The sequence below is a fragment of the Seriola lalandi genome, unplaced genomic scaffold, assembly GCF_002814215.2.
Source record: "Seriola lalandi dorsalis isolate HSWRI2012SDOR001 ecotype SW California unplaced genomic scaffold, Sedor1 jcf7180002054861, whole genome shotgun sequence".
NCBI classification, from domain to species: Eukaryota; Metazoa; Chordata; class Actinopteri; order Carangiformes; family Carangidae; genus Seriola; species Seriola lalandi.
In genome coordinates, this window is record NW_019525414.1 from 3,460,163 (window position 1) to 3,482,719 (window position 22,557).

General features: G+C 39.7%; 4 protein-coding genes across 10 annotated transcripts in view; 1 reads left to right on the forward strand and 3 right to left on the reverse strand.

The window, feature by feature from the left end:
- Window positions 1-6: 6 nt before the first annotated feature.
- rbp7a (retinol binding protein 7a, cellular) lies at window positions 7-1,739 on the reverse strand. The gene is made up of 4 exons (XM_023427493.2): window positions 1,441-1,739; window positions 955-1,133; window positions 741-842; window positions 7-618 (listed from the first exon to the last, which is right to left on the reverse strand). The coding sequence occupies exons 1-4, from the start codon at window positions 1,511-1,513 to the stop codon at window positions 559-561; spliced, it is 414 nt and encodes a 137-aa protein (XP_023283261.1). The 5' UTR covers window positions 1,514-1,739; the 3' UTR covers window positions 7-558.
- A 1,046-nt stretch (window positions 1,740-2,785) lies between these two features.
- On the reverse strand, window positions 2,786-8,636 carry nmnat1 (nicotinamide nucleotide adenylyltransferase 1). 2 transcript variants are annotated; one of them, XM_023427490.2, is made up of 5 exons: window positions 8,576-8,636; window positions 8,081-8,220; window positions 6,404-6,587; window positions 4,652-4,776; window positions 2,786-3,763 (listed from the first exon to the last, which is right to left on the reverse strand). In XM_023427490.2, exons 2-5 carry the CDS (start codon window positions 8,193-8,195, stop codon window positions 3,363-3,365), a joined length of 825 nt encoding a protein of 274 aa, XP_023283258.1. In that variant the 5' UTR covers window positions 8,196-8,220; window positions 8,576-8,636; the 3' UTR covers window positions 2,786-3,362. The 2 variants fall into 2 exon arrangements, with proteins under 2 accessions (XP_023283258.1, XP_087035796.1); XM_087179670.1 differs by having other exon boundaries at window positions 8,584-8,601.
- Window positions 8,637-8,666: 30 nt separating this feature from the next.
- On the forward strand, window positions 8,667-10,934 carry lzic (leucine zipper and CTNNBIP1 domain containing). Of its 2 annotated transcripts, none has more exons than XM_023427492.2 (7): window positions 8,667-8,873; window positions 9,186-9,312; window positions 9,493-9,628; window positions 9,760-9,858; window positions 10,007-10,102; window positions 10,354-10,435; window positions 10,525-10,934. In XM_023427492.2, the coding sequence occupies exons 2-7, from the start codon at window positions 9,212-9,214 to the stop codon at window positions 10,578-10,580; spliced, it is 570 nt and encodes a 189-aa protein (XP_023283260.1). In that variant the 5' UTR covers window positions 8,667-8,873; window positions 9,186-9,211; the 3' UTR covers window positions 10,581-10,934. The 2 variants fall into 2 exon arrangements, with proteins under 2 accessions (XP_023283260.1, XP_023283259.1); XM_023427491.2 differs by having other exon boundaries at window positions 8,668-8,878.
- A 1,401-nt stretch (window positions 10,935-12,335) lies between these two features.
- clstn1 (calsyntenin 1) overlaps window positions 12,336-22,557 on the reverse strand; it is a 38,791-nt gene continuing 28,569 nt past the window's right edge. For all 5 annotated transcript variants that reach the window (XM_023427489.2, XM_087179669.1, XM_023427488.2 and 2 more), the window contains 8 exons: window positions 22,034-22,191; window positions 21,524-21,672; window positions 20,647-20,891; window positions 18,985-19,155; window positions 18,501-18,646; window positions 18,237-18,372; window positions 17,121-17,305; window positions 12,336-15,849 (listed from right to left, as the gene is read on the reverse strand). In XM_023427489.2, coding sequence (XP_023283257.1) covers window positions 15,655-15,849; window positions 17,121-17,305; window positions 18,237-18,372; window positions 18,501-18,646; window positions 18,985-19,155; window positions 20,647-20,891; window positions 21,524-21,672; window positions 22,034-22,191 — 1,385 coding nt within the window. In that variant the 3' untranslated portion in view covers window positions 12,336-15,654. The remainder of the gene's footprint in view (window positions 15,850-17,120; window positions 17,306-18,236; window positions 18,373-18,500; window positions 18,647-18,984; window positions 19,156-20,646; window positions 20,892-21,523; window positions 21,673-22,033; window positions 22,192-22,557) is intronic.

The following is a 22,557-nucleotide window of genomic DNA, read 5'->3' on the forward strand; positions in this document are numbered from 1 at the left end:
TCAGACTTCTTTCAAACCTCATTTTATTATACATTCACATAAAATCAAATTGCATTCCGAACATCTTGCACCTCACTTTTTGTTGTACATTGGGTGTAGATGCATCTACATGAATGAGAGATTTTAATTTTACAAATAGCTCAACCAAATGTCGGGTGGATAGCACAAGCCAGTGAAAAGAAACATTTCCTCAAATTTGTGTTATCAGACAAAAGAGATTTTATGGAAACAAAAACTTATCACTTAACAGAGCCTGAATGGACAAGCTTTTTTCAGCCCATTGAAACAAGCAATAAAGATGCATGATGCTGAAGCCAACACCAGCAAACTACACACCAGTGTATACCAGTATCTGACAAAAGTAATGCATTGATGCCATCTACTGGTGTAAATCCATACCCTGAAAGGACGGATATTTTCTCCTGAACTGAGTACAGAGAAAACACCACAAACTGAACTTTTACTGTGGTTTTGTTGTTCAGGGTTCAGAGCGGTGGATTTAACACAAAACTGTTCATCACAGAGTAACATCTCCTGAAATACAACTTTAATTCTTCTTCACTCAGCCACATTTTTCTTAAAGACCTGCTTGCATATTTCTCCTTCGCAGTGCAACTCCTGAGGGTAATGGGTCACAGAAATATAAAATGAATACAATGTCATTAAATAGCACAAGAAATACAAACGTTCTGTGCATTATGTGGAACAAATATGATTAAATTAGCCGTTCATGTTCTTACCAGATGTAGCTTGTCGTCTTCAACCCAGTGACTCCAACCCCGGTTCTTCTTCTCTCCAATCTGTTCACACACCAGTTTATTCCCCTCCCATGTCACCAGTGACTGCACAGAAGGTAGAGGAGACAAAACAGTTTTAGCAGCCCAAATAAAAAGGCAAAACACATCACATGATCTACAAAACACTTGTTATCATTATATTTATTATCATCCTCACCTTGACATGTCTGTTGTCCAGTCCCTGTGTAAATTCCACAAACTCCTGGCCCACTCTGAAGGAGATGGTGTAGTTTCGGAAGGCGCTGACCGTTTTGATGATGTACTGGTCGCCGCGCTGCTCAATCACCTTCCTCAGCTTCAGCCTCAGAGCAATCTTTCGTAAGTAAGGACTGATACCTGGAATGGCAGAAAAGTGTTTTACCTGAATGTACAGAGAGAGTACAGATCTGGGGGACACCCTAAGGCTACAAACACATTCTCTTTCTCACATAGTCCCATGCATACCATAAACAGCACTGATGCGACAGCACAGGCCAATGATGGTTTTCCCCACAGTGGCTTTGTTCAATGTTGTACACTGTCATATCTTCATGCATTTTACTGTACAATTAAAAGTTTGACAGATAGAAATGCAAACATCTCGAGTCTTTCACTTCAGGTGTAACATCAGAAGAGAATTGAACAAAATTCTTTAAGGACTTACCCAGTGCAATCATATAGCCCTCAAAGTTGACATTGCTGATGATGTCCCATGTTCCACAGAGGCTGACAGGCATTTTGAAGAATACTTTTTTTCCTCCTTCTGAGATGTGTGTGTGAATGAAATGTGATCCACAAACTGCCGAGCTGATGAGGAGCTCTGGAGAGAGGCTGAGACAATGCTGCTTTGTAAAGTAAAGGGTTAGGTGTGCTCTTAATCTCCTTCACTATCACCTGAGGACCTTGTGAGGATGAGGGCGGGACTCGTGTCAGTGCCAGAACGTATAGAGGGGGAAGCCCAACATGTCAGACTGGTCCGATCATGCACTGCACTGAATACAAAATTGTGACACAAATTGTGTCACAGATTTATTGCACGTGCATGCACAAAAATGGAAAGAAAAGAATGTTGACCTTAATGTTTGGATGAAGTATTTTCTGCAACGGTTAATTATAATCCATTCCTGTTTCGCATTTTCATTCCTTATCCCATCACATTACAAAAAAGAACAGTTGATAGATTTGCATACACAGTGTAAATATAGTAGTAACTGAAAGACTTTCTGCATATGAAAATGAATTCTTAAATATGTTTTTATGTTGGGGCTAGTCCTTACTATTTTGGATTGTGCAAATCGTAACTGTGGAATAAATATCTTCTAGCTTTAACGCAAACCAGGGTCAAACACCTGTTGTCCCTACAATGTGAAAAATAATGTTGACATTGGTCGTTTCTCTCGCATGCAGCTTGGAAGGCATTGACCCAAGTCCAGTTTAAAAGAAAAGAAAACACATGGAGCTTGTCCAAACATTAAGGTAGTTTTTCTTCCTCATGACTTTAAGCAGGAAGCAGGAAGCAGGTCATGGTCTGGGTTGTTGGTCTAGATGTGTATCTGTCATGAGCACCTGACACAGACATTAATTAACTGTTTAATAGGATAAACAGGACTTCTGTTATGTCTTGAGAATCAACCAATCTTAACCCAGTTACTTTGCATTGGACCCTTTAAATGTGAATGACATTCAGGTTTTTGATGTAATCTAACAATAAAAGTAAATTAAATAGGCACCAACTATGATTCTAATGTGATTTAATCAGTTATGCTTTCATGTCAACACACTGCGATCACAGTGATGCTTTAGTTGGTTGAAATTTGTAATTTCAGTTGTTATCTTCTGTTAATGATGATTACCTGAAAGGTAAGTTAACCCTCTCCCCCCCACGGCAAGCAGCAGTTTAATCAAATAGCGAAGGTGTCAATTTGGCACTTCCTTAACTGAGGATGTTAGGAATTTCTTATCTGTGTGACAATAGCATTGTAACAGGAATGAAAAGCTTGCAAGCCGGAAACCAAAGAGGGGTGTTTATTTCATTTAAAATCTGCAGCACAACATACAATTTTAAAGCCCATAGCCTACTCTTCATTTTTAAAATATCCTGCTCTAGGTACAAAACACGTGATGAGTCGAGAGGAGTGTACTGAAGCACCTGGGGGGAAACGTGGTACAGCAAGTAAAAAGATTAAAATGTATTTGTTCCTGATCTTATTTCTTGTAACTCCAAATATAATAAATGTAAAATGTTTCATGCAAAATTGTCAATCCCTGGTTCATTAACCACACACCAGATTTATATGACATTAAGATGAGTTCCAAGCCCTTTAAACTGCTACTAAATTATTTAGTTCTTGACTTTTGTATTTTTCCACACACACAAATTACTTTATTGCAGTAACTAAATCACTTCACTCAGGAAAATGAATGAACGCTTCTCCTCACACACACCATTAGAAGAGACTACTGTGTACAGTAGGCACTGGTGGAAGCATAAATAAACTGTCAGATTTGTTTTAAATTCACAGTAAACGTCCAGCACTTAGTGTAGACAGCTCACACTTCTGTTTTGCAGCTGCAGCAGTAAAGCCCTTAGCTCGAGGAGGCATCAGTGCATCTCTGAAGGGGTGCTAGAACCACATCAGCATTTTTCTGCTCGCTCTCAGCACTGTAGAGGTCGCACTCTTGAATGTAGTGAACCACAGGGTCTGGCAGGAGATACCTGACGCTCTGGCCTCGGCGAAGCGCCCGGCGCACGTGAGTGGCTGAGACATCATTGGCCACCCACTCATGGACCATGTGGATGTTTTTGCGATACTTCCACAGCATGTCTGATTGGTGGATGAACTTGTTGGGGTCACTGCCACTGCGGGTGATGCAAACCAAACCGTAGCGGCCCACAATCTCAGCGATATCCTCCTGCTTCCACATATTGGGGATCCCGAAAGACTCCAGGACATCAGCCCCACACAGTAACATCAGCTGAGGGCCGTCTGAGCGTAGATAAAACAGCTTATCAAGAAACCCTATTTGTATGTAACTTTTCTTAACAAAGGGAAAAGGGAAAAGAAAGGGGGAAATCGAGTTTAAAGGGAAAAGACAGTAGAAAATTATAAAAACAGACGGGGAGATCATCAAACATTAGGAGATATGAAATTGAAATTAGGAGACGAAAATATAAAATCATAAGAAACATTAAGTATTTATAAATGCTTCTTTTTCTTTCTTATAAAAGAATTATTTAAAAAGAGTCTTTACAGATGTAGCCTGTCTGATCTCAATGTGTAACTACGTTAAGAAGTCAGTGCTCTCTGTCAGCAGGCGCTTCAGTAGATTTAAGTCGTTTACAGTTATGTAACCAATCAGTGCTATGCAGACTCTGAAAAACCTATTGTAATAAAGTGTCAATAACAGTTATGACATATTGATCTTATTTCCTCATGAGTCTTTGTCTAATGTCACACATGCGCTATTCCCATGCAGTGCAGCTACATGCTGGAGATTCACAGTCACAGACACTGGTGTGAAGAATGTCGGAAAAACAAGCAGGTAAACTTGGACGTCACATTGAGTTTGTGTCACTGATGCGTGCATTGTTTTATTTTTTCTTTCACCCCTGGAGGCTCATCTCTCACCATCTGTACTGGCTGCCATCTGACTGTCTTTACTGTAAATGGTGTGATTGGGTGTCACCCACCACACAACAACACACCCCGAGTATCCACACCTTTAAACCATTGTCTCCTGTTATTATGCTGAATACAGTGAACCATGAATACAGTGGAAGCAGGATGAGACTTGTGGGAGGGAGGAGAATAAAAGAGAACAGAGAGAACAATATTTAAGTTACATAACACTGCACATCGCCACACATGACCTACCTCTCCTTTTCTGATGAGATGAAGCTCCAAAATAATTCTCATCTATGCGCCTCTTTTTGGTGTGCTTGACTGTGTCCACATCATCGTTGTTCCGTGCTGCTGAAAGCAGTTCCTCATGGTGATGCCTACATGAATACAGACAAAATTTATGTAGCATCAAAATATCAGATTTTTTATCCATCAAAAATTAAAGGGGCAGGGTGGAGGTGAGGACTTACTGCACTGTAATACATCAGTCATTACCCAGCCAGCACACTATTGTATTAGGCTTTAAGCAAATAAATCTCCTTTAACTCTGGAATAAAAGGTCATTTTTGTGATTGTGCTTTGAACGAAATATCCATTATTTATCAAACTGAAATTAGTTTTCTAATTTGTGCAAAGTCCATTTTTAATCAAAATTCAACTTTTAAGTTTTTCTTAATGTTTGTTTAACTTATGGTGAATTTATAAAATAGCAATGTGTCACTCAAGGGACAATTTTTAAATTAACACCATAATTAATATTTAAAAACAAGCTCCGTCTTTGCCAGCGATGCTTTAAGTCTGTTAGTCTGGCTTCAATATTTTATTATTACTTTAACTAAGCTTAAATGTCTTGTTTGGATTGCAAGGTTCTGGGCATTATTCAATGATTCATACTCATAATCATCTTGCCCAGCCCCTGACAGCCATGTCATCTAGTTGTGTGTCAGATGTCAGATGAATGTTTATTCTTTCTTGCAGCAAGTCAAAACCTGTGATGAAATGCAACTGGAAGCACTGGTTTGGGTTTGAAACGATTTATACAATTATGTTTTCAACAACTGCAAACTGTCCAATTCTTTTACTGTATGCAGTGCATCCCTTTTTAAACCTGAAGCTCTCTTGCCACATTGTGGTAGAAAAGTGTCAAGGGCCCCCTTTTCTTCACCTCAGGCATATCAATTATATATACATACATTATTTCTCATTAATAAATAAATGATACATTATATATATGAGATTCTCATTTATTTATAAATGAGTATCTCATGATCAATAATGTAACATCAGGTTAATTTGATTTAATGCCTTGACATGCCTAAAATGTTTGATAATGGATTTAGGGCCACATTATTCCTTTTTCTGTTCCTTCAGAATACAAAGGTTTTCTCTGTTAAAATGTTTGAAAGCTGTGTGCTGTAACTGCAAGTATTTTGCACTGTATGTATGAACAGCACAGATGACATGATACAAGATCAGGTAATATAACTAGGACATTATAGTTTGTTTACATTTGTGCCAACATAATGGCATCATTAGTCCTTTGCACTTAAGAATCACATCAGATCTTAAACTTGAGGATCTGCTTGTATGTGTCTGCTTGTAAATCATTTGTTTAACTGTCATTACTATCTACGCATGTTGTGTTAAGAGATTTGTTGAATGTGTGGTTCAAGGTGTCTTCACCGACAAAGAAGAATTACGGGAAAGCAGGAATTCTGAAAGGTCTGACAGAAAGTGCCTTATGTGGCATGTCTCTACAAAAACACCAAAAACAAGGGAAAAAGCCTAATTTGCAGGAAGCACAGGTACTGTCAGTGACAAGACATAACAATTAGCAACTCGTGGGTGCCCAGTGGCTCACCTGGTACCGTGCAAACTATTTAGGCTGTGGCCCTTTGCTGCATGTCATTGTCTCTCACTCTCTCTCTAATTCCTGTTTCTCACTGTGACTATAACAAAGGAAAAAAGCCCCAAAAATAATAACTAAAAGAATTAGCAACTTACCGAACAACTTTAGCTGTCTCCACCCACTCAGGCTGCAAGCACTCCCAGGAATCTACTGTGATCCAGTCTGAGTTCTCTGTTGCCAATCTGGCCATCTCCAGACGGTGGCTGGCCTCAATCAAACCCTTCTTTTTATAGCCATCACCCACTGGAGAGATGATGCCTTTCACCACCCTGTACTGACCTTAGACACAAGGGAAGGAATGTGATTAAACAGGTGATTAAAAGCAACAGCACAGTAGATGGGACTGGGAATTTTACCCACACAGTATGCACATTATTCCTTTTACTTCATCAGATGGGTTCATTTGTGAATTAAAGGAACCAAAGGTTCATTCATATGTGTAATTTAACAGACTTTCTCTGGTGGAAGCTAGCAGAGGTGGAATATAACTATGTATACTCAAGGAAGTACTATATTGAAATTTACAACAAATGAAAGGTAACTCATTGCATGTAAAACAGAAATGGGAGAGGGAAGGAAATCTAGTTTTAAGCGAAGAAGATTGGGAATATTTATGTGAGATACAATGGAAAACTTCAAATTCAACACTATGGAGAGAGTTTTGTTGGAAAACCCTTATTAGATTTTTTGTCACTCCAGCTCAAAAAAGACACTATTCCAATTCATCTCTATGTTGGAGACAATGCAGATGCCTAGAGGCAAATCATTTTCACATATTTTGGTCTTGTTCAATATTGTTGACTTTCTGGCAGGAGGTCTACAAAAAATTTTGCAAAAAGTATTTCAGACAGACATTACTTTTGAGTTTGTATCATTATATTTAGGAGTTTTACCATTGGAAAATGTCTCCTCTGATGACAAATACTCATTTCAGATTCTAAGTGCCGCTTCTAGAAAAGCTATAACAAGGAAGTGGCTAAAATTAGAAAAACCTACAGTGGACGAGTGGTTTGACATTATTTATAACATTTTTAAGATGGAAAGAATTACTTTTGCCATAAGACTAAAACAGGGTCTGTTTTTGAAAAGATGGGATAGATGGATTAGATATGTCACTCCGATCCGTCCATCGTTTGTCTAGTACCAGGTCTTATATCCATTTTCTTTTTTCATCTATGCTTTTCCTATTCAACCCTTATGCATCAGTTTTTAAATTTTTTTTCTAGTATAGCAGATGTGCACCCCAGCATTCTTGTTCTAAGCCTAAGGAGTTAAGTTCTCAATTTTTGTACTTTAATAATTTCATCTTTTGTGTGATGAGGGAGGTCCAATCATCCCTATCTGTATGGTCAGTGGAATCGTGGAGGTATTACTGTGCAATTCAGTTGTAATTTACAGATGAATGGATGAGACTGGTGAATTGATATGTGAATGAACATGTAAACCATGAAAATCACAATAAAAACAGAATTAAAAATAAAAAAAAAAAAAAAAAAGAAATATTAGCCTCTGTAATTTCTCCCTCCTGTCCAAGACTATGGAAGTGAACTGAATTTCATTTGTGGTGCGCACAGCATTGATAAATGGTTGTTGGTTTTCTTTCAGTGCTATGAGCACCACAAACACAATTCAGTTCAGAATATCTGCAAACCTGGGCAATAAAAATGCACACTACCTGCACAGCTAGATATCCTTAGAGGTGAGTGAGAGAGTGTTTTTTTTGTGTAATTTGGTTAACCCCAAGACAAGATCAAAATTTCATTTCACTCAACCTGTGTCTTCCAGATGATCTCGAGCCAGTTCAAACATCCTCAGGTGCATGTTGGTGATGGGGTTGAATGAGCCGCAAGCCAGCAGGACCAATGAGGTTATATTGTGAGCTTCCATGCCTCCCAGTGGAGCTGGGAATACACTACAACAGATGTGGTGAGGAAAGCAAACACTGTAGTTAGTTAACCGTCTTCGAGGGTCACATGTCAATAGCCCCCTGACCTTTGTGGGGGGAGGGGGCTCTGTAACGTCTACACCAGAGTGAATTACAAAAAGTTAAGAAAAGAAATAATATATATATCATGGCGTGTTAGCTTCATTTATCTTTAGGACTGCCATTTAATTAGAAACCGCAGCGAACGTTAGCTTCGTCTGTAACTAGGCAACGCGAGCTTAACGGTTGCCACCAAGATGAACGTACAGGACGCTCCAACGATCGAAAGGTGAACAGAGCTAAGTCTGGACAACGAAGTGTCAGAATAATGCAGATAACTCACTGGACTACCGTGAGAATTAGTGGCGGTCAGCTGCTCTGTAATGTGCTTCCGGTAGTATGGATGGTAAGGACTACATTAAAACTGATTGGTCGGGATCGAGCAGGAAGCCGACAGCCGCACCCACGCTCCTGAGCTACGTTCACAATCACAAACGCCTCGATAAACATCTTATGAGCGCATTTAAAATAAGCTGTTGTTTGCGGAGAACCAGTTGAATGATTTAGTTAGCTTTGTGGTACAAAGCTGATGCAAACATTTAAATTATCGCAAGGCTGATTTACAACTGTTCTCAAAGAGAGTACGGTGAGATGTTTTCTTTTAGCATGCTAGCTAGCCATTCAGCTAACTAAACAACTTTCCTTGTTAAGACAGCAGGGTCTGAGCTTCTGGGAAATACATTCACCAACAGTGTCAATAAAATGAATGTCTAGCTAAATTTTAAACAGTTTTTTTGTAATGCTAGCTCCAAGGTTAGTCATTGCTTATGAAGACAGTCTACAGATAGCATGCTAGGTTGACGTTAAAGTTGCCTGGTGGCACATTGGGGCGATAATTCCCATCACAACCGGAGTATGGTTCCTGTCTCATTCTCTGTTTGCGTTCTCTTTAGGTCGGGACACAGTTTAACCAAGAAGGATGGCTTCTCGGGGGAAATCAGAAACTGGAAAACTGAGGCAAAATATGGAAGAGCAGCTTGATAGATTGATGCAGCAGCTTCAGGATCTGGAAGAATGCAGGTGTTTTAAAGCAAGATTCATTAAATCCATAGAGGCGTTGAGTCTCTTTACTGAATGAGAACATTTGACATTTTATAGCTGGCAAGTGATGATCTACTCTTTGCCAGAAAACACCATACAGGCATGTTAGTATTTTCTCTTGTGCCTTTATGTTTCTCATCCTTTCTTTGTTTGTTCCAGAGAAGAACTGGATGAGGAAGAGTATGAGGAGACAAAGAAGGAAACCTTGGAACAGCTGAGTGAATTCAATGACTCTCTGAAGAAGATCATGACAGGAGACATGACACTTGTGGATGAACTCAGTGGGATGCAGTTGGTATGGACAATCAATGGAGAGAGTGCAATTACTGTGTATTAAGGATGACCTTAAGAGGTTATAGAAGAAGTAACTTCATATAATGTGGTATAAACAGTCATTTTTTTTTCTGATATCTCCATCTTCATCAGGCAATCCAGGCTGCTATCAGTCAAGCATTCAAAACTCCAGAGGTGATCCGACTTTTTGCAAAGAAGCAGCCAGGGCAGCTGAGAACCAGACTAGCAGAGGTTTGCACGACAATATCTAGAATATGATTTTTATTTCTATTCAATGCACAGCTGTAGAATTAGCTCAACTGCTCAATCATCCCTCAGTGTTTATCTGTGCATTGCTTGGTCTGAAAATTGTATAACTGCTTTGTGACATTCTGTGCAGATGGACCGAGATGTCATGGTGGGGAAACTGTCGCGGGACGTGTACACACAGCAGAAGATGGAAATCCTCACAGCCTTGAGAAAACTGGGAGAGAAGGTGTGGAACACTTGTGATGTTTTTTTCCATGGGTTGATGGGTGATTCACTGGCTTGTGCTCCTCAGTCCACTTGAACTCTTAAAGCTGCACTGACTCATTTTAGTCATTTAGGTGACACTAGACTGACAGACCGGCTGCTACAACCTAAATCTTTCTTCAGAAGAAGTTGTAGCAGTTTAAACACGTTATTGTTAAATGATCGAGGCTTGGATTAACAACATATATTTTTTGTTTCTGTCTGGTCTGACAGCTTACTGCAGAGGATGAGACTTTTCTCATTGAAAATGCCACAGCTACCCTGAGCCAGTTTGAAAAAGTGACTGCAAACCTAGGTGAGAATAAATGTGATTTCACACAAATGTTTATTCCACAAATTCTTGGATGAATGTTCACATTTATCTTGTTTTGCTTTCTTTTTCAGGGTCTGAAGGCAAAATTATGGCTTTAGCTAGCTCTGGCGTGAAAACCAAGGCATAGTAAAACTACAAAATGTTCATTTTAACTCCGTCTTTGGTATTACCAAGAAACAAATGTGCCAATTGATTGTTGATTTTGTAAATAATCAGTGCACTTCTAGGTGTTGCTGTGGATGCTAACACTTTTTAATAGTATTATTTTATACCCCACAACTTTTGTAAATGTCTTTTATTTGTCCAAATAAGTGTAAAATTGTATTATAGGTACGAGTATATGATTTGTTTAATATGATGACATGTACATGAATGTAGAGGATCGTCCAGGCAGTTCATGAGAACTACTTTGTTGTGATTTGTGCTGTGTTTCTTGTTGGGTTTCTGTGTCTGTCTTAAAACCTGAAAATTCAAGTTCAAATTTTGAAGATGTTGATTTGCTGTGTGAGTGCTACATTGTTGCTTTTACTAAACTGTGGTGTGTGCAGGGCTTTGGACAAAATAACAGAAATACCGCATGAAACAAAAGTTTTAAGTACGTGAATGAAGTTAAATGCTGTATGCATATAGTTCAACTTGACAGTATTCAGCTGTTTGTAAACTTGGATATTCTCATAATCACATCTTTCACTATATTTTCATAACAATCGAGCAGTAAGTAAGTAGTGGGAACCTAAAATCACAGGCACGTCAGTCACAATAGGTTTCAAATTGTTGAAAGTACGTGCAAAATACGATATTGACAAAATGGGACAGTGGTAGAAACAAGTCACAGCTCTGACAGTAATAAATGGGAGAATGGCAAAGTAGTTAGTAAAAAAATTATGGCCTCTACTCCAGATTTTCTTATCAGTCTGTCTCAACAAAATATTGACTTTATAAGCCTCCTAAATTGGATTGCCATTTGAAAATGCATTTTCAAATTTAGTATTAAGATGCATAAAAATATGATCAGATGAGCTTATAATCAGCCAGGCTGCAATGTGACAAAAAATCCACTTGACGGATTTGTTGCCATCTGTTCAACATTGTGCAGGTCTTGTGATGGTTTCAGCAGCCAACTCCTGAGAGCCATTCAGTCTGATGAATAGAGCTCGTGGTTGTTTAAAAGGCTTGGAACGAGGTCACTTTAAAGTGTGTTCATGGTGTCCTCGCACTGCAAGATGTTGATGGTGCCTGGGTTACAAAAGTAAAATAAAAACCCTTCCACCATCTCTTCCATCACCAGTTATAAGCACGATTGAGCCGTTTTAAAGAAGTCTCTGGAGGAAAGAGTAAGACGTAGATTTTCACCTTCTTTGTCTCGAGGAAAATGCGAAATTAGAGAACAGAATATGTCATTACACAGAATTCAACACACATTTAGGAATACATTGATACATTATCAGGTGTTACTGTTATTTTGTCCACCTGTATATTCATTGATTATCAAGCATTTCAAACTGTACTTCATTTGACAGCTATAGCGTTAAATGGACAGTAATCACATACAGTGCTTCATTATATTTCATCTGGTTGAAACTATGTACAACTTAATATCATAATGCTTAAGGCATCAGTCTTAATTGATATTCAGCTTTGAAACCATGTAACTTTGAATGTAAGTAAAAACAATCAGTGGCAAATTGAATTTATGTTGTACTTGATTTATCAGTTGCACCTTTTATTTTTGGGCTACAAAGAATTTCATTTTCACCAGCAGAGGGCGCTAATGCTCAAGGTTTAAAACACTCAGACGCACCACTCAGGGCGTGTACCACCAGCATCACGTTTACACTCATGATATGAGCAATGATTGAGGGAAAACAAGAACAGACGAAAGTTATACCCCATCTTATCATCCTTTATTTTGTTTGCGAGCAAGCATCAACTTCACTACAATTTGCCGTTTAATTGGTAGAAAAGTGAGAGCAGCTCCAACAAGCACAAAGGACGCATCCAAACGTTCAAAAAACACTGTCACCTTCCATTTTGAGCAAATTTTAAAAAGAAAAAAGAAACAAAAAAATATATATCTGGAGTGTTGTGGACGTGTGAAACAGACAGTATGAGAATCAGTAGTGTATCACGTCTCCTTTCTCACTCCAGTCTCACAACCCCACATGGAACGTACACAAACTTGTGGTTCATGCAAAGTAAATTCCCCTTACATCTTAGTGTTATTACAGTATGGCTGCATTTCAGTTTGTTAGGCAGTGACATTCAATTCAACCAACTGACACTTAGCTCAGGGGCTGACCAGAAAGAATATAACCCAGAAAACTGGAGATGGTGGAGTCACTGCGGAGACTTGACTTCAGAGTCGGTGTGCACATTATCAGTGACCCATGGTATTGTACTTTGAATTGTAGATGAAACGTGGACATTTAGTGTTTGACATAATGAAACTGAGAATTTCGGAGTCGACAGGCTTAAACTCTTGTGAATTTCATGCTGCCCTCAAAATCATTTCTCGACAATTCAGGCAATAGGACACTGTTCAAAATTACCTTCCACTATACACAAATAGGTCAATTAACAGTATACCCATGTATGCTGCCAAAGCAATTTCATTATGTACTGTGCATCTTTTTAAAGGTGGATTCCGTCAATATGATTTAGTACAATATGATTTAGAACAATATCTATAGAAGATACAATATGGATCTACTTCCTCTACACATCAACATGGACACATGACATCTATGTGAAAATGTTTGTCACTTTTAATAAAACTAGCGGTGGACTATTGTTACAACAAACTGAAAGAAAAATGTAATCCCCAGCTCTGTAAGAAATCTAGCATTAAACAAATACAAATAAAAAAAAAGAACCCACAAATATAAGAGCATGGATTTTTGTTAGACCTGCTAATTTCGCTATGATCGAAAAAGGCAAAAGGCACTCCCATCTCAGCCGGCTCAGACCTGGCCTCCTTTTCACAAGTCCGAGTCATCATGGAGGGGAGACTGTTCACTACATTTCCACCACAGACCTCTAAAAAATCATAAATTAATTGGACTTAAAAGTAAAATACAACTGTGCGACAAAAATCCCCATTAGTAGCCTGGAAACTGTCTCCAAGGAGAGCCTGTTATGTGTTTCTGAACTGAAGTTTGGCCTCTGAAAATATATTTGCATGCAAAATATAAGACTTGCAAAGCCAACATTTCTAATCTCGATAATGCCACATTCTGCTCACTGCAATGCCCCAAATCTGATCTGATTTAATTAATGCAGGTTTGGGAAATTTAGACATTTTGCTTGGTACCCAAAAAATATGAGACAAACACTAGTTACAACAATGTTTGAGAGGAGATAGAGGTTGGACACATTTTCCCAATCAAGTGTATAAGCTTTATACTAATACCAGAAGGAAAATAAGTTTACCAAATGTAAACAAATATCTTAGAACAACTCTACAGTACAGTTCCATGTACAATAAAATCTAGTGGTCTACTGCAAAAAAATATCTCATTTTAGATTCAAACAAGAAGAAGATGGTTCATTTTTAATGCATTTTCCTATTGTAAACTATGCAGTCATGCCCTCAATTGTAATCCCATAAACTACAATAAAGACAATGCTTATTTTGCAATAAGAAACCATTTTAAAAATGCATCTAATATATGTATTATTATTATTATTATTATTATTTCAGGTTAAATAGCCGTGCCATAGAAAATAAAGTTGCAACAGAGCAAGCCTGAAAAGTACTTTCATTTAATTTTTCTCCCCAAAAACAATGCCAGCTACTTCATTATTGAACCAGACTCCACTAAAGCTCTGTCATAAATCTGCTCCTTCAGTAGTTTGAAAGGTTTTTTCTTCCCTACTTCTGTCAGCACAGCAGGACTGGGATACGGGCGAAAGACTCTTTTTTTTTTCTTTTTCTTTTTTTTTTTTTTAAAGCTGCTGAGGAAATCTCTCTACTTGTCCAAATACACTGGCAGAAATGTTACTAGTCATATTTCAAGATTAACAGCACTACAGAACCTGCTGGTCTGGTGTTTGTACCGCTCCACACAAAATGAAATGTCGATTTGTACATTAGCATTTCTCTGAGTATGATTACTCTGAACAAAAAGAAAATCCCATCTGTACAACAGTGAGATCTACTGGGAATGAAATACACGTGACGCCTGGAGCAGAGCATTGCCACCTGTGCAAGCAAAGCAAAGCATGTATGAAGCTGAAACTGTCAACCAGTCCTGCCTAGGAGAAAGAAAAAGACATGATTTTTCTCTGCAAAAAAAAAAAAAAAAGACAAAATAGACACCACTTTGTCATGGAAACCTCCGCTGAACAGTCCTGGGTTTCTCATCGTGAAGCAGACATTTTTGTACAAGCATGATGGAACAGCTTTTTGCGGAAATTTTGCAACATGCTACAGCCTCTGTGACATAAATATTCTACATTACGTACTGCGTCGTTTTAGATTGAGTAGGCCTTCACTAACACATAGACTAATTACATGGTTTCTTTATATTTACAAAATCTTTAAAAAGCAATTTATTTCTCTACACATAGGACTTGTTAAATATCCTCATGCACTAAAAGAAAAAAAAAAAATGCGGTCTACTTGTTAAAAGCATCATTTTGTTTCACTGGACTACAAGTCAAGAAAACTCAAGTCAAAGCTATATGTGAGTTTAGCGGCAAACAAATCTAAAAGCATTAAGCAAGAATATACATCAGGGAAAAAAAGAAATTATTCTCCATTTGAACTTCTTACGTCTGAGAGAAAACAAAAAGTGCAGGGTTGGCTTCCTCACACAGTTCAAAACAAATGTAGGCCAAGTTTTCCTGGGAATTAAAATATAATAAATAAAAAAATAAACAGTAAAAATCAGCAATCCGGTGATGACTACACTACACTGAGTACCACCACTAAGGTAACAACAGGAAAACCTTGACCATATATATGCTGAAGGGAATTCTTGTTTTTCTTTTTTGTAGTTTTTTTTTTCTTTTCTTTTTTTTTAACATCATGGCTCCTTAGACATGAACCTGTGGGAGGAGGGGGTGTGAAAAGTGACTATGAGGATCTGAGTAAGCGTGAGTTGGTGGTTGGTGTGTGTGTGTGTGTGAGAGCTTGTGTTGAGTGTAATGTGTGTTTTTGATGTGTGTGTGTGTGTGCGTGTGTCTGTGTGTGTGTTGTTTTAGTAGGTGAGGGTGGAGTCGTCCCACTCCAGCTGCTGCTGTCTGCTGGCCCCCTGCTGGTCCTCCGGCTCCCCGCCCTCCTCGTCTTCGCTGCTCTCTGACTCAGCGCTCGTGATGTCATCTTCCTCCTCTCCATCCTCGCTCTCCTCCTCCTCTTCTTCCTCCTCCTCACTGCTGTGCTGGTCCTCGTATGTCTGCATTAGAGACGGAGGGGGGAGACGAGTTGTTTGTGGAGAGTCACTTTCAGAGACAAGTATTTATATTTGTAGTGATTTAAACTGCTCTTGTTTGAGTGTCTTGGCTGTTTCTCCATGACATGATGGTATGATCTAGTCATGTTAATTATTCTACAAATGTCTGTTAAGTTAACGTGTCTGAACGAGTTGTAACTTGTGCCAAACATCGGGCCCAACCCACATTTTACAAAACATACGTCTTGTGGAAACACATTTACAAAACAAAAGAAAAAAAAAACCATCAGTTACAACATTACTGCTTCAATAGGCTTTAAGTACTTGTTTAAGCTTTAAAATAACATCAACATAAATCCAGATGGACTATATAAAAGAACTGCTACAAGCCTGCAGTTTATCCTGATGAAATGTTTTTTCACTGGCCAATCTAATCTAAATGTGCCGTATGGGAACAGCCAACACATTTTTCTGCATTATCCATATTTACAAAATAAATAAATAAAGAAACAGTAACTGGTAAAGTACTGGATCTCAGCCGGGCACATAAAGACCTTTGCTTTAGATAAATTATATATGAAATAATCCTCAGTACTATAATCCTCCCAATAAAGCGCAACTGTTTACAAAATTCAGCTTCAATACCTGGACATCATGTACCAACATGTCAGTCAACGGCACAGAACACACTCACCAAACTGGTTTGGATGATCGCAAAAGGACAAGAGAAACAAAAGATCTAACTCTGAATACAGCTTCAATGGATGCTCACGGATGTTCAAGAAAAAAAAATTGTATTTCACTACCGTTCATCATTTAATGTGGTTGAACAAACAAATCTACTCCTCGCTCAGGGATGTGATGCGCTTTTCAAACTTGATTTGTGGTATGCCAGACATTAGCAGTTGTAAATACTGCAACAGTGTGACTCAAAGTAGGTCTTGTAATTTAAAAGATGTTAGTTAAGTAAAGAAGTTAGGTGCTGGGTCACTCCATGAGACTAACTGGCTAAACAAAAATAATCCCAATATGATTCTTTTATTTCAATTGGCGAGGTGAAACTCCACGAATATCCACAACAATATCCCTCACCCCATCCCCACAGAGCTGTCAATCACGGGAGCTCAGATAGAACTAGGGCACAGTCGCAACATCACCCAGAGAGCATTAGCAGGTGGAAAGCTGTCTGAGCTGCAACACCACCACATTTTGATGAGCAGTGAAATTCTGTCAGACAGCTTTCCACTGGTTAAAACACGCAGGTGTGTTTTTACCTCCATGGGGTTGACGGTGATGGTGAGAGCCGAGTCGTCCCAGTCCATTTCGTTCTCCTTGCCGTTCTCCTGGTCTCTCATGGTCCGCTGGTGTGCAGCTCGGATGCGGAACACGCCCAGGATGATCATGAACACCAGGAAGCTAACACACACCACAATGACAATGGTGGCAGCGCTGGGAACCACTGTGAGGAAGCAAAGTCACAAACAAACACAAAAGGACAGGTTAGATGTAAACTGGGCAAACATTCACACATAAAAACACTGTTACATCTTTATGTGGGGAGACGCAGCTTCCATGTCTGTCTGAGGGAATTTCCAGGGCTTCAGTTTCATGGTGTGCCAGCGCCGATGTTATTGAGCTCTTAGTAAACTGAAGATAAATGCTTTCGGCAACTCTAGTTGTGTATGTCTTTCTTTAGATAGCTTTGCTCGTCTCCTGCCAACCTGCTCCACTTTGCCCCATATTAGCAGGAAAGAGCCTCTCCTGTGCGGTGGCAGGCTTACTGAGTCTGACAACCTAGAAGATTACTGAAGCCAGGAAATAAAAGGTTGTGCTCAGAGCACCACCCATACAGATGTCACACGCAGCACTAAAGTGTGGTCCCTAAACTTGTGTGAAACAGCCAGTGTTTAATACGTGCCCTACTTCTGATTAATAGTCTGTAATCCTTCTGCAGTAATGCTTGCCATATCAGAGGCCAAATATTTTTTCTACAGCACAATTAAGCAGATTACTGGTTTGATTATGTTTGGTATTACCTTTAACAGATACATAAAATACTGCAAGTGGGGGAAGTTTTAAGTGGGCTGCTGTGAATTTAAACAGGATCAAACGATTCATGAAGTGATTGTTAAATATATTTCATGGTGCCAGAAATTGTATTTTTTTTTCCGAACAATCTCTTCATGTGTAAGAACCAGTGTTACCCCAGTTTGGTGGAACTGAAAGTCTTTGTTTTTGAGTCCTTTCACATGATGACCAGGTTAACAAAATTACCAATTGTTGCTATTTTACCATCTTGTTTTTTTTTGATAAAAGAGACACAGAAAAATAAACATTTTGTATTGTATTTGAAGCCTGACATTTCACGGCAGGCTTCTATTCGGCAGTACCTGAGGCCTGATGAGCGTTGACCAGGTTGTGACCGGACAGGTCCACAGAGGCATGATGGACGGGGTTAATGAAATTGGGCTGCACCATGGCATTGTTAGCATGCTCCACAGGACTGGCTGTGTGGATTACATTCACCTAAAGAGAATAAAAAACAAACACACATGTAAACTGTTTCAAACAAAGTTGAAGCTGAAGTCCTGTGAGGACGCTTTAGTAACATGAGGACGTGACTCGTAACGTCACTCACAAATGGTCGGTCATACCTCGACCTTGAAGTCATTGCTGATGTAGCGACCGTTGAGCTCAGAGCAGACCAACTTGAACTTCCTGTCAAAGAGAGCCTCGGTGTGCCAGTTCTTGTAACGGATCAGGTGCAGGAACTGCTCATAGTTGGCCATGGTGTTCACACCTGGAGCACAGAGAGAGGGGCTCGTGTCAATAAGATATTTCATCTGCAATCACCAGAAAATGTTTCCATATGAGAGGAAAGCATAGTAATGTTGTGGAATACAACTGTGGGATTTTAGAAATGCATCCGTAAAATGGACTTCTACACTGACAGACGGACGTTTTGATTTGAGTAACCAACCTCAAATCACTGTGATTGACATTCTGAATGCCCAAAATTGAAATGCCTAAATACACACATGCAGTATAGATGACTCATTTTTTTTTGTGTGTGTGTGTCAGCATTCTTGTGATTACAAAGGATGTCCTTTCTATATAAAGCTGCTCTGTGCTCTGTACCGGTGATGACGAGGCCCAGGTTAGAGGAGCTCATTTCCAGGCCACGCTGCTGCAGCTGGGACATGTCCACCTCCAGGCTCTCATGCTCGCCGTCCAGCTCGTCTCCCACCACGGTCACTTCACATGTGTCCAGGTTGTGCATGATCTCCTCTGACACCACTGTCTCTTGGACTGAATAAACAATTGAGAAAAATAATTACGATGAAGATGAGTTGTAGGGCTCTACACAAATGTATGACTGTCCACTGTCGTGTGCAAGTGTGCAGTTAGCGTTCATGTAGTTCATGTTGTAAGTGTTAACAAACCAACACAGAAAATTTATAAAAGATGACACAGTTCACACAGTTCTGTCTCAAGACTCAAAACTTTTCCTGTTCTTGTGAAATCTCCAGTTGGCTGCACTTTACAAGTTACCAAGTTGTTCAATTATAAGTTAGAGCAGAAGGGGGGGTAAGTCCTCTTATTTTAGAGATCAGTCAAGGAACACACTCTAAAAAAAAGGTTTGAAGGTTAGCGGTGGAGGATGAGGAATGGAAAAGAGACAGCATGAGTGAGCATGAGTGAGCATCCTGATCATCATCATTAGAGTCGCAGGACAAATGTTACAATCCAATCTGAGCTGCTCTAACTTCCATTCTCCATACTTCAAATACAAACAGGCTAAAAAACAAACAGCATAATAGTAGGGTGGCTCATTAACTGGACAAATTTAATTATTATTATTATTATTATTATCATCATTATCCCTAATGAGATGCTTGACACCTGAATTTTCCCTAGGGGATAAAAAAAGTATATATCTATCTATATCTATGTAATACCACATACACACTGACATATCTGTCCTTCATCATGAAATCCTTCAAGTTGACCACAATGCTGTTAAATATGTTAAAAAGCAGCATCGTGTTACTTTGTCATCAGAAGTTCATGTTCAATAATGCATCTTCTGTAAATCATCTCTTACTTTTAAGAACAGAGGGGTAAGACATCAGAAATACATAAACAAATGAAAGGTATTTTAATACTTCATTTTAATTTGACTATATTTTAATAGCCCAGCTGAGGCAGCCCGTCTTCTTCACTTTGCTTACGAAACAAATTAATATTTCATGCACATACACTTTGCACCTTTTGACTTCTATTAAGTGATTCTTAATCTACTGTGACATCTCATTTGCTGGTTGCATAAGTTGGAGCAAGTAATAGCAACAGATCTCTGTAAGCCCTTTTGTCCCATATGGTCTGCTGTTCACCACAGGACATCGTATCTCCCTGTATCTGTGTCAACCTCAGTGCACGTTTATTGTCTCTGCCTCTTAGTTCATATACAGGCCTAACAGATGGCGCGGCTGGTCAACTGACCCCTCCCATAAAGTAGTAAACGACTTATCTCTTTTCTCGCTCCCTCCCACTTGCTCTGTCTGTCCAATCCCTTCGTCCTCCAGACATAATCCCCTGCAGCTACTCTATGACCCACAGCTATCAACTCTACATTCACTGTGTTCAAAAGTAAGATCAAATATGTGGCAGTGTTAAAGTGGAAAGTCAGCATGTATAATTCAGGGGATGAGCAGGTTATCAAGTGAACAATACAAACAATCCGCATTGCCTTTAACATTGCCAAGGGTTACTCAGGCATCCAGTGTGCCTTTCACCTACCCGTGGGATCATCATCAGCTCCCTCTGCAGCTTCAGACTCGGCGTCAGCCTCCACTTCGCGGGTGATGGTGCTCACGATGCGGAGCTCGGGGAAGAGCGTCACGCCTTCCTGGCTCTCAAATTCGGCAGCGCTGCGGGCAAAGTGGTCGATGCCGCTCAGGCTGATCTTGGGTTCTTCAGGCTGCAGCACCATCACATAACCCTCAGCATCTGGCACCGTTACGCAGGACTCCTCATTGAAGCATCTGGGGGAAGATTTAAGTTTGAATACCTGGGCACCTCAATCTTTTATCCTTTTTCTTTTTTTCGATGAAGTTGCTGGTTCCTGCTTCCATAATCTCGTTACACATCACGATCAGCACCACCAACAGGAAAAGTTGACCTCACAGGTAGAAATTGTAGGTTGGAGAAAAGTTAGTCATTTGGTCTAGTTGCTCAGTCCACCCACTAACACTCAGTGATGGTTCAGAACAAATATTAAACTGCAACACTCACTGGAGCTGATGTTGGATTAGGCTCACCAAAAACCCGAGAGTCAGAATACAGTTACATACATGTCATCTGTAAATGTGCTACTGTTTTGTTACTCACACTCACACTCTCTGAATACATCCAAGAGATTAAGAAAACAAAATACAGAATCATACAGCTCTTCTGTCTGTCATTCTTCAAAACCAAAACATCTCTTGTTTACTCTCTTTGTTATGGAAATCAGATAAAACTCTTGACCTCTATTTTACTTCAACAAACCATCAATGTCTATTAGGCAGAAAGAAGCTGCCTCATGAAGGTTGGGCTGCTGCTGACTGACAGGTGAGGTGACACGACAGAGAAGATCATAACACGTGGTAAAGTATTTTCGGCTTCTGCTGCTTACTTGACGGTGGTGGAGATGCGAAGATGCCGGATGCCGGGAGTAGGGAATTGGCGGGAGTTCAAGTAGGAGATGTGCTGCATGACCTTGTCAAAGGCATCGATGTCGTCACCCTCCACAGTCAGAGAGGACTGGTTCGGGTTGAACTCCACCTGAGGGAAGGAAACAAGGTGATGGACTGCGTCATTTGAGGCAATATTGTCTCCTTATGTTGCCAGGCTTTCATTTACACCCAAATATGTATTAGTGTGTCGTCATGGTGATAGTAAATCATCAAACCATGAATCCGAAGTGTGAAAACTTAATGTAAAAACACTATTTCACTCAGAGCAGTGGATATGAACTCTGGGTCAGGGTCCTCCAAATGATTCATTATTTTTTAATTTTCTATTTGTGAAAGGAGTTGAGAGTGAACTTTGCTTCCCCTTGAAAGTCACGAGCCTAAAACTTAGACCGTCTTCTTGAAAATACACACAGACCCAAAGTGTTTCTAAAGCTATTTGCCTTTCTTACCTTGACAGCTGAAGCCACCTCCTCAGGCAGCTGCACGTCCAGGCCCTCCTTGCAGGTGTACAGACAGTCGATCACCTTCTTGTTCTCCAGTTTGCCAGAGCGGATCATCAGCCCCGCCAAGTTCCCCCGGAAAAACTGAGCCATTCGAGCGTTTCCTCCTGGATACGTCAGGATCGAGATGCGGAGAAGAAAACAGTAACAACACACATAAAAAGCAGTTAGTGAAGTGTACATTCCACAGACGTCACCTTTTCTGGGCTGGCGATTCAAGCATGCCCTCTCAATGTGCAAAGCTGGTGTGAATGACGTTCATGCAAGTTAGTATGTGTGCCCTTACATGGCCCGAGGCCAAGAGAGCGAGACAGAAGAATCATGGATGAGCTCATACAAGCCGTAGACACATGCAACATCTGCATTAACAGGGTGAGCTGCTGCCTTACTGTGGAAAAAATGGTATCAACAGAAAAAAAAAGGAAACTCAAAGAAGGGATTATCTTAGATAGTGATGGAATTAATCCTCTTTA